The sequence below is a fragment of the Saccopteryx bilineata genome, chromosome 7 (genome assembly GCF_036850765.1).
Source record: "Saccopteryx bilineata isolate mSacBil1 chromosome 7, mSacBil1_pri_phased_curated, whole genome shotgun sequence".
In the NCBI taxonomy this organism is placed as follows: domain Eukaryota; kingdom Metazoa; phylum Chordata; class Mammalia; order Chiroptera; family Emballonuridae; genus Saccopteryx; species Saccopteryx bilineata.
Window position 1 is genome coordinate 9,026,114 of NC_089496.1, and position 12,318 is coordinate 9,038,431.

Below are 12,318 nucleotides of genomic sequence, written 5' to 3' on the forward strand. Positions count from 1 at the left end.
TAAAAAATTTTACTACTATAAGAAGATATATAATTTCTAAACAATTAATTTTTGTATTAGCTAAATAATTCTGTTTACAGGATAGCACAAAATCACCTTTAGTATTGATATAGAATTCACTAGCTACTAGGCAGAACATACATATATATGTACAGCAAGATATTTCAACATTTTATATATCCTATATTGTCAAATATTACTGTGTGTGAAGCCAACCAGAATAAAAATAAACTTTCTGAAGGAAGGATTCAGCACAGATTTGGCTACTGTAACATCACAAACATCCTCAGGGGCTCGGAAGGAGTAACCAGTCCGCCTTTGAGTTCCTGCTGCCATCACACATTTCAAATGTGCAGTGCACGTTTTTATGCTTATTTCTAAGGAAATGCTATTTTAAGGGTTATACATTTATTTAAAACAATATAAATGTTTCATATCTAAGCCAAATCCACATTCAGGATTTGGGGACAAAACGTTAGACTATGATGATCAGGCATATTTCATCTTCATGCCTGCACATGTGAATACACAAGGGTCCCAGGGCGGAAAAGTCCACTTTCTGTCTTCCTATGTGCAAAATATGCACCTATCCATCGCCCAGAGGTACCCCAAACAAAGCTTCTAAGGGCCAGAGTACTATAATCAGGAATGGATGCATGCATTTGAATACCAACCTGACGATAAACTACACGAATCATTTAACTTCATTACACTAAGTTTCTCTCTTTGCAAGGCAATGCTTTTCTCAAGAATTAATTTATATAAATTGCCTAAAATAAAGTGGGTCTTTGGTAACTGCTGTTGAGAGCCTAAGACTTATTTTTCTTGGAATAGAGAATAAAGGTTTTATGTGTTAGTACAACTGATGACATAACTTTCGTTTTCTTCACCATATTTGGTCTCTTACAGATGAACAAGTAATCCACAGTCAGTCTTGTACTATTTTTCATTTGCCCAATTTTAGGAACAAAATTAAAGAGCTCATCTGTAAAAATGTTTGCATGGTGCATAACAAACATTTTCCCAAGTAACAAGGAGCCATTCGTCATTTCCCAGTGTCCTCTCAGGGAGCTGATCCCTAGTCAGAACTGTCTTTGAAGTCAGCAGTAGGGAAGTCCTTTGTATACCGCAGTTTAATGGAAAGAGAAAGCTTACAGTAAAATTCAAAATGCACACAAAGCCATTTGTATGGCATAGTAGTAGTAGACTATACAATTACAGGTTTCAACTTGTAATTCAACTTGTGAACTTGCAGGTTTATTCCATTAAAATTGCAATATACAACACACACATACACACAGAAAAACTGATTATTATATATCTTCAACATTATGTTTCATTAAATCAGTTAGATAGAGAGCAGGGTAATTACTTGATATTTGGGGGAATTCATTTGGCCAGCTGCCTACTGGCCAAATGCAAAAAAAACTAGTTTGCCAATGGTTATATATACACACACATATATAATAAATGTGTATATTTAATGACTTCAGTACCTTCCCTAGTGCTCAAACTATTTTATTGTCCATTTTATGCTACTTTATTCTCTAATTTATTCTTGCATTCTATATAGCAGGAAATAGTTGTATTAGTAAAAAATACCATTTCTAGAATGAAACTATCTGTATTCTTTTCTCAAATAAACCAGTTTTCTCGAAGTTTTTAAGTAGAACTGATGTATTTATTATATTATTTATTACCCAATAAACACCCTTTTAATTGTTTCCATGGAAATGATTATTGTCAAAACATGCAGTTGTTTTTTTATGGTTTGATGTCTCAGCCAAGGATCCTGAAGATCAATATTTATCAGCCCAATTTCTGAAAAGTTAATCTGAATAATTATTTTATCTTAGACACAGAGTGAAATGTGATTCAAGTGATTTATTAGACTTGAAAATTTATTAATTGATATTTAATTGACAGTTTGCTCATCGACTACTGTTATTTAACTTTCACTGAGCTCTTGGGTGTCAGAAACTATTCGAAGCATTTTATGTGGACTTAGCTCTTGCACTTAGTTCTTACAAAAACTCTATATGGTAGATGCTCTGTTATCCCAGTTTTATCAAAGAGGAAGCTGAGATTCAGAAAGGTTACTCAGGATATTTTTTGGTGAGCCAGGATTTGAATCTCATAAGTATGCCTCCATAGCCTGCTGGACCAATGATGTTCCCATTGCTTTATTTTTTACAAGCATTTTTACATATGATAAACATTATATATATACAAATATGTGTAGATGTATGTGTGCATGCACAAGAATGTTCAGATGAATGTATTCAAGTTCCAGCTTAGAGATCTATGCTAACTTAATTGTAAATCAGTCTTTTGTAAAATATTTAGTATCAGACACTTATCCCTTCCACTCCTGAGAAACGTTTTATGCTCAGCTAAAGTAACTAGAGCAGCATCATAAAAAATTCCTGACACCCTACAAAATGAAAAATTAAATCTTTATGACTTTACTGAATAGCTCTGGATATACAGAAAGTTTAAGACATGCCTCAGTATAAATACTGGTATTCGGCCCTGGCCGGTTGGTTCAGCGGTAGAGCGTCGGCCTAGCGTGCGGAGGACCCGGGTTCGATTCCCGGCCAGGGCACACAGGAGAAGCGCCCATTTGCTTCTCCACCCCTCCACCGCGCTTTCCTCTCTGTCTCTCTCTTCCCCTCCCACAGCCAAGGCTCCATTGGAGCAAAGATGGCCCGGGCGCTGGGGATGGCTCTGTGGCCTCTGCCTCAGGCGCTAGAGTGGCTCTGGTCGCAACATGGCGACGCCCAGGATGGGCAGAGCATTGCCCCCTGGTGGGCAGAGCATCGCCCCTGGTGGGCGTGCCGGGTGGATCCCGGTCGGGCGCATGCGGTAGTCTGTCTGACTGTCTCTCCCTGTTTCCAGCTTCAGAAAAATGAAAAAGAAAAAAATAAATAAATAAATACTGGTATTCTTCTACATAATTTAAAAATTCCTCTAATAAGAAATATGTCATTTTTAAAAGCATATGAAGACAATTTTTAATTTTATGTACTACTATCTATTTTTGCTCCCAAACTTAAATGCCTTGTATTTTAGACTTCATTTTTTCAAATTGACGTGATGGGTTGCCAGACTTGAATAAAGACACCGCCTTGTGCTTTGCTAAGAGGCAGCATTCAAAGAAAAAAGCAAACACCAGAATTTAAATCTGTAACATGTTAGCTCAAATCTGAGAGAACAATGAAGCCCAATGTCTAAAACACATTGCCATTCTCCATGGTGCGCTGAGCTTTTTTCTTTAAACAGGAAAGTGGTAATGTTATAGGCATATTAACATAGGAAAATTCTATTTATTTTGGCTTTATCCCCTTCTGGAGTTTGCTTCCCATTTCTAGTCTATTTTCAAAATGAATCCAAGGGTTTGTGGTCATGTATTATAATGTGTCCCTGCTTAAAGTCCTCTTTTAACATCCACATCTGAAATAAATCATCATCATTCTTCTAACAGCAACAGTTATATGTGAGCTCCAATGAAGGGGTTTCCCAAGTGTCTCTGCATCGCTGCCACGTCTACGGCACAGCCTGCGCCGACTGCTGCCTGGCGCGGGACCCGTATTGCGCCTGGGACGGCCACTCTTGCTCTAGGTTCTACCCAACTGGGAAGCGGTGAGTACTGAGCATTCAGCTGAAAATCAGAACGGATGTCACCAGACAGCTGTGCTACACTTTAAAACCAGTGCTACAGCAGCAGACATGGTTAGCACTGCATGGAACTTTAGATTGAGGAAGGTGGCAGTGCTTTTATAACAGATTCTCAAGGCTACATTAACTAGAAAATTTGGAAATTTTCTTTTCTTTTTTAAAGGCACCTTCCATAACATAATCTCCTACCTGTGATTCATCAAATATTTCAAGCAGCATTTATCCTGGTTTTTATTTTCACTTTACCTAATATTTTTATCATCTTTGGTTCTATAAACTTGATTAAGTATATCCTTAAATCCCACCTTCCTAGGATTTCCCTATGCTACTTAATTCTCCTGTAATCAAATGCTTATGCTAGTTTGGGCAAAAGGAACATTGCTGCTGGATGGCTACCCTGAGTTTCCTTCAAAACCTGATGACCATACTTAACCCTGTAAAATGGTGAGCATCTGGTTGCTGGTTAGATGAAGAGACTAAGGCAGTCTGAGGCGGAGGGTCTTCTATCCAAGCAGACACTTAGGCAGGAAACTCTGTACCAGCTTGCATCAGTTTGGAAAAGGATGACCAGAAGTGAAATTGTAGCGCAAATAACATGTAGAATTTGATGATGTTTTATAGCTGCTTTATTCTCTCTCATAGATACAAGCCTTTAAGGACATCGACAGTTTAAACAATCCTTGCACTTATGCACATCAAGGTTATTTTGATGCTTTTATCTATTATTTCAACAAACTTGAGTCATGGGACAATTATTTGCCAGGCAATGTTCTAGAGCTAGGTATATCACTCTGAGAATAACAACAAAGAAAACAAAAATTTCTGCCTTGGATAATAAATTCTAAAGAGGGAAGACAGACAATAAACAAATAAGGAAACCCTCTAGCATATCAAAAAAATGAGAAGGTCTACAAATTTTAAAAGGCAAAGAAGACAGATAAGGAAGCAGGGGTTGCAGTGTTAAGTGCATGAGCAGGGGAGGCCTTACTAAGGATGTGATATCTGAACCGGGATTTCAATGTGGAAAGGAATGATACCACGGCATTATTTGGGATTTATTAATAATCGCATTTCAAAGAGAGGGACCTGAAATCTTTAAAGTTGAATTCAAATAAGTATGGGGGCCTCATTGAACGTGTGAGTGATAACATTTGACTTTGGTTTAATGAGATCATCTAGTTGGGTTTGTCTGGGATTGCAGCTCTGAGGAAGGAGGAGGATAAGGGGAGAGAAGCTTCGGGCAGGGCAGTCTAATGGTCCAGGTGAGACATAGTGGGGACTCGCACAGGGTTGATAGAGGTGGATGTGGCAAAAGTGGTCTGATTCTGAATGGAGCTCACAAAATATGCTGATTTATAAATGTGGGACGTTAAAGAAATAGAGGCCTCAAAAATGAGCCAAGTTCTCAGAACTGAACATTAGAAATATGTAGATGGGATTTAATGAGAAAGAAGACTGTGGAAGGAGTAGGTATGTGGGGAGAAAGTTGGTAAGTTAATAGTGCCTATGAGATATTCAAGTAGATATGTTGAGTAGGCAGTTAGAAATATGAATCTGGAGTAGAGAGGAGTAGCCTGGGCTAGAGAATTTGAAAATCTTTTATATTTACACTTATGAGATATAAAGAGAACTCCCATTCTTTAAACCAGGAGTCTTTAGTATCTGTGTTCTAAGACCCATGTTCCTCCATGTCATTTGAAGATTTAGTTAGGATGTCTATAGCTTCTTTTGATGTCTACATGTAATTTATGGACTTCATTACCCTGAGATCTTCTCTCTGTACTGGGCTGAAGGTCTGAGCTGGACAAAGTGTGCGGCAAGCAACTACTAAATGTGTTCTGAAATTAAAAATTATTTTTGTGGACATTGTATTTTCAACCATATTTGTTTTTCCATTCAATTATGATAGCAGATATATTTCAGAAGTACTTCCAAACTGTTTGTAAGGCAATAGGTTTTGTTTGTTTGTTTTTTCTTTTTGGTAAGTCATTCTAAAAGTTGGCATCTGTAAAACCTGGAATCCAGTCTTCAGACTATTGAACAGATTTCATGCTGAAAGAAGATGAAGCCCTGTACTTTCTAAGAAAGAAGGTGATGTGGGGAGCACATCTTCCCATGGTTGTGTAAGCATACCAGCCTCTTCTGTAAGATGATAGAACTGGGGATTCACACTCCTTCCCTGTAAAATTCTCAGACCTTGACTTTGACAAAACAAGCATTCTTTTTTTAACAAAGGAATATTTATCAAATAAAATTCTATACTATATGTAGATTATTAATATTGAATACATATTTCTGATATATTTTAAAGTTCTCATATTCTCCCACCTATTACAACCCCAGTTATTCTTTCTAAGACATATTCATGATATAAATTCCACATGTCATCATAATATCACAAATCATGATTGTAATCATGTTCCCTCTATAAACAAAGAACTGAAACTGTCTTGCAGTTCTTTAATGTTACAATGTGGTGCCTGGTATTAAATCATGTATCATGAGTTTGCTGTTAGAACTAATTAATGAAGTTGGAGAATACAATATCAATATACAAAAATCTGTTACATTTCTATTCACTAATAACAAACTATAAGAAAGAGAAATTGAGAAAAGTCTCATTACAGGTTCATCAAAAAGACTAAAATACCTATGAATAAACTTAATCAAGGAGGTGACATATCTGCAAACTGAAAATTATGACAAGATGAAAGAAATTGAAAATGACACAAATAAAATATATATTTGTGCTCATGGATTAGAAATTTAATATTGTAAAATTTCCATACTATCTAAAGTAGTCTACAGATTCAAATCAATACCTGTCAAAATACCAATGCCATTTTTCTCAGAAATATAACAAACAATCCTAAAATTTGTATAAAATCACAAAATCTAGAGAAAGAACAAAGCTGGAGGCATCACACTTCCTGATTTCAAACTATATTACAAAGTTATAGTAATCAAAACAGTATTGTATTGGTATAAAAACAGACACATAGTCAGTAGAACAGAATAAAGAGTCCAGGAATTAGCCTACCTATATATGGTCAATTAATTTATGGTGAGGAGCCAGGAATATGGGTAAAGGATAGTATTTTCAATAAATGATGTTAGGAAAATTGAACAGCCACATGCAAAACAAAACTGGATCACTGATCTTTCACATACACAAAAGTTACCTCAAAATAGGTTAAACACTTGAATATAAGTCCTGAAGCCACAAAATTCCTAGAAGAAAAGTAGAACAAGAAAATATTTGTCTTGTTGATGAGTTTTTGTATCATACTCCAAAACCAAGGCAACAAAAGCAAAAATAAACAATTATGAATACATCAAATTATAAAGCTTCTGCACAGGACACAAAAAAATCATCAACAAGGTATAAAGGCAAGCTACCGAATGGGAGAAAATATTTGCAAATTATATATCTGATATTGGGTTAATATGCAAATATATAAAAACTTCATACAAGTCAATAGCTAAAAAATAATCCAGTTAAATAATGGTCAGAAGATCTAAATAGACATTTTCAAAGAAGACATAACAGACAGCTAACAGGCACATGAAAAGATGCTCAACATCACTAATCTCAGGGAAATGCAAATCAAACTGCAATGAGATATCACCTGTTAGAATCGCTAGTATCAAAAAGACAAGAAATACCAAGTATTAGTGAGGATATAGAGAAAAGGAAATCCTTCTGAGATTTTAAATTGGCACATCACTATAGAAAACAGTATGCAGTTTCCTCAAAAAAAAAAAAAGACTACAATATAATCAACAACTCCACTTCTGGGTATTTTATCAAAGAAAGCAAAAACATTAATACAAAAAGATATATGCACCTTTATGTTTATTGCAGCATTTTTTCAGTATTGATTTTGTGTGTATACTAATATATATATACTATGGAATATAGTTCAGCCATAAAAAGAGTGAAATCTTGTCATTTGTGACAATAAAGTTGCCCCTTGAGGGCATTATGCTAAGCAAAATAAGTCAGAGAAAAACAAGTACCATATTATCTCACTTATATGTGGAATTTTAAAAACAACTAACCGAGTTCATAGATAACGATAATAGACTAGTAGTTGCCAAAAGAGATAGCTGGAGGCTGGGAGATATGGGTGAAGTGGACCAAAAGGTAAAAACTTAGTTATAAAATAATGGTGACTGTAGTTAATAATACTTGTGTTGAATATTTGAGAATTGCTATCTTAAAAGTTGTCATCACAAGAAAAAAAATGCAACTATATATGGTTATAGATAATGACTTACGGTGTTGATCATTTTGCAATATATACTTATATGGAAAAATTGCATTTTACAACTGAAATTTATGTCAGTTTTACCTAAAAAAAACAGTACAAACAACAAAAAATCATGTACCATGGGATAGGAAGGGGTAGCCATGTAAAAAGCTATTTTGGTGATCTCCAGCAATGTCCTAAGTCTCTCACAAAGAGGTAAGAATGCGATGTATATGGTATCCCTGGCCTACCCATATTCATCTTTGGTTCACACACTGGAAGTTTTATTAAAGTATCTATACTATCTAAATTCTCCAAATTATTTCTAAACTTAGTGAAAGCAAAGCATATTTGCTGAATGAATTAACTATTTCCTAAATTCCCATATGTAGTATGCATTTTTTTCTTTAGAGATTAAATACTAATGATAAAAATGCTCATTTGGAGAATTTTCCACATTGATTTTATTCCAATTGTAATGTCTACCTGGAACAAAATCACACAGAGAAATTCATTGGAATGAAATAAAAACATGTCTTTTATGTAGAAAAGAGAAATAGAGTTCTTGGAAATCAATGGAGTCCATACTTTGACATAGCGTTGTTATATATCATTGGCTCAGTAGTTTCTCTTTTTAAAAGAAGTTAGTTCATAGTAAACAATATAAGCATTTTTTCCTCTTCACCCTCAGGTATCTTAAATATTTGGACATTTGTATCAAATAATGCAATTTAGACTAAATGTTATTTATTCTGGATTCAGATATGTAGTTAGAAATTTTATTTTAAGACAGGATAATCAGTTCAATCTTCAAGTAAATATCTTTTTTATACCAGAAAATGATTTCATTGTTTAGCCAAAATAATAGACTATAATAGAAAGAACATTGGCAACTTGAGACAACTCCCAAATCCTACATGCAATATAATATTATTCTGCCTGCAAACATGCTTTTGTGATATGATATGAATGCCTTATAGAAAATCTACACATACAAAATGTTCAGATGAAGCCATAATAATGATTTTTTGTCTTTTAATGACTGAAAGCTCTGTAAATTCAGATTGCCCAGCTTGAAGGTTCATGTACTTGGGTAAACCATAACATAGTGCTGATCAAAGAAAAGTAAATTTAGGCCCTGGCCGGTTGGCTCAGTGGTAGAGCGTCGGCCTGGCGTGCAGAGGTCCCGAGTTCGATTCCCGGCCAGGGCACACAGGAGAAGTGCCCATCTGCTTCTCCACCCCTCCCCCTCTCCTTCCTCTCTGTCTCTCTCTTCCCCTCCCGCAGCCAGGGCTCCATTGGAGCAAAGATGGCCCGAGCGCTGGGGATGGCTCCTTGGCCTCTGCCCCAGGCACTGGAGTGGCTCTGGTTGCAACAAAGCAATGCCCCGGAGGGGCAGAGCATCGCCCCCTGGTGGGCAGAGCATCGCCCCTGGTGGGCGTGCCACGTGGATCCTGGTCGGGTGCATGTGGGAGTCTGTCTCTCCCCATTTCCAGCTTCAGAAAAATACAAAAAAAAAAGAAAAAGAAAAGTAAATTTAACCACTGTGATGTTATATTGCTTGTCTTGATGGCTAAAAATTACTAGTTTAGCCATAAAAACTCTCACGTGGTACTCATCTGATACACACTCACAAGCCGGCTGATAGTAAATAATGCTGTGACTTAAATATATAAATGTAACACAGTAAAAATCTGATATAGGAACTATTCTAGAGCTCAGCTATAATCGTATTTTCTGAGAACAGTGACTTCCACTAATTTGTGTTTGTGTGATTGTATAGAAATTTATACTTAAAGATCATATGACTTATTTTGAAAAAGATTTCCTTAAATGACACAAAATTTTATGCCTATACTTCCATAAACAGATGTGTATAAACCAGTGAGTTTATAAACTATTAACAGTTTGCTATAACCTTAAAATAAATTTTTTATTTCATTATCAATTACTTGAGATTGGTTTTGTTTTATAAATGTGATAATTCCTGAGTTATTTTAATATTTCTTTTCTTCTTACTGAATATTTTAATTTATCTTTAAGGATAAAAATATTAAGAGACTTGGACCCAGGTTTGAAACCCCAAGATCGCTGGCTTGAGCGTGGGCTCACCAGCTTGAGTGCAGGGTTGCCGGCTTGAGTGTGGTATCATAGATATAACCCCAGGATCACTGGCTTGCAGACCAATGTCACTGGCTTGAGTCCAAGGTTACTGGCTTGAGCAAGGGGTCACTTGCTCTTGTGGTAGCCCCCCCCCCCCAGTCAAGGCACAAATGAGAAAGCAATCAATGAACAACTAAGGTGCCACAGTGAAGACTTAATGCTTCTCACCTCTCTCCCTTTCTGTCTGTCTGTTCTTATCTGTCCCTATCTGTCCCTCTTTCTGTCTCTCTCTCTTGCTAAAAAAAAAAAAAAAAAGGAAACTTAATAACTAACCCACTTAAGTGGTTACTCATTCATACATACCTCTCAACATTGATAGTAAATAGTTAATTTAGACCTGTACTTCTAATATTTAAAGATAGAGTTCCCTTCCTTTACTCATCTAGCAATATTCATATCCACAAATCATCTCTAAGAGAATGAAAGTTGCTCTGTTTTTATTTGTTGTACTGTATACTAAAATTGAAACTAATATATGTAGCTAATACTAAGACTCAGGAAATGAAATAATTAGTTTGCAAATAATTTAAAGCTTTTATTTAAATAATGATCAATTTATAAGGAATGTAACTAAAATTTTGAAATGTTTAAGCTGATGATACATGACAACTATATGCAATGAATGAATCTTAAGCGGATCATGAATAAACTTCTAAAAATTTATAACAGATATTTTGGGAACAACTAGGGAAATTTTAATATAAAATGTGTATTATATGTGTAGGGTGGTCAGCAATGGGGGACAATCATGTGAGGAACCCAGACCTGGGAACTTTGGCTGGAACCACCCACAGCCAGGCATGCCAAAAGAAACTTCCCAGGAGTCCTTTGGAAAAGAGCGACCATCCGTCAACCAGTGAGATTTCACCACGTCATATTAGCTGGACCACCCTAGAGACCCTTTAAATATCTCCCACGCGGGTCACCCCACGCGACTTCCCTAGCCTCTGTCCCCGGGGCTAGGGAACCTCATTGGACGGGAAACACTCTGTATCAATAAAACCTTTTATTATTTCACACTTCATGGCCCCAGACCCTTCCTTCTTCCTCAGCAGGGAAAAATACCTTACAATATGTATTATTGAATAAATATTATCTTAGTGTGATATGATGTGTAGGAAAATTTCTTGTTCTTAGAGGATACATTACTTGTTTTCGGAAGATACATTAATAGGGTGAAACATCGTATGGCAACTTATTTTCTATATCGCTATATATGTGCATTCATAATATATACATGACATATACTTACCTATTAGTGAAAAATAAATATGGCAAAATACAATTCCTGAATCTAGGTATACCAGTGTTATTGCACTCATATACTCACTTTTCTGTGGACTTGAGAATTTTCAAAATAAGTTAAAGGGAAATGTTTATTCTAGTAAATAAACAATTTACTTAACTTTATATTAAATACCCATGTTCTATCTCTGTATGATTTATTTTGGAAAAGTTTTAGTGTTCTGGAAACTATGAAAAAGTATTGACTTTTTTAAGGAAAATATGCTTAATTTAAAATGTAAGAAGGAAGATCATGGTGACTTTATGCTTTTGGGGTGATTATCTTAGAAAACTTTGGATGAATATCTTTATGCTAAAAATTTACACGATTAATTTGGAATCTAGCATCTACCAAGGAAATGTGCACAATAGGAAATTCATTGCCATTATATCACAAGTGGTAGATGGAGAAATACTGAATTAATTTAGACTAAAAGAAAGATTAAATACCCACCTTATAATTGAAACATTGAACAAGAAATATCATATAATCATACCTCTTTCTTTATGAAAGCTTAGATAATCACAAGTTAAAATGCTGTTTTTTAAATGTGGTATAACTGGAAATATTAATTCTAAGTCTTTTATATATTTTATATATTTGTGTATCACACCTACAGGAGGAGCCGAAGACAGGATGTGAGACATGGCAACCCACTGACCCAATGCAGAGGATTTAATCTAAAAGGTATCAAAAGTGAGCAATGATCAAACTTGATAAAAATTAGCAATGTTCCATATCACATTTCAGTTAGGGAAACCTTGGAATAGATTCAAGTATTTCATTTTTTAATTTTACTTATTTTTTTATTGATTGATTTTAAAGAGAGAGGAAAGGGGAGAAGAGAGAGATAGGTCGATGTGTTGCTCCACTTACCCATTCATGGGTTGATTCTTGTATGTGCCCTGTCTGGGGAACAAACCCTTCACTTTGGTTTAT

At 35.5% G+C, this 12,318-nt stretch overlaps 1 protein-coding gene across 1 annotated transcript in view; it reads left to right on the plus strand.

Annotated features, from left to right (window-relative positions):
* The window catches only part of SEMA3C (semaphorin 3C), a 198,173-nt gene that overhangs the window by 176,529 nt on the left and 9,326 nt on the right, over positions 1 to 12,318 (plus strand). Inside the window, exons 15-16 of the mRNA XM_066239185.1 lie at positions 3,485 to 3,642; positions 11,999 to 12,066. Of these exons, the coding sequence (XP_066095282.1) occupies positions 3,485 to 3,642; positions 11,999 to 12,066 (226 nt within the window). The remainder of the gene's footprint in view (positions 1 to 3,484; positions 3,643 to 11,998; positions 12,067 to 12,318) is intronic.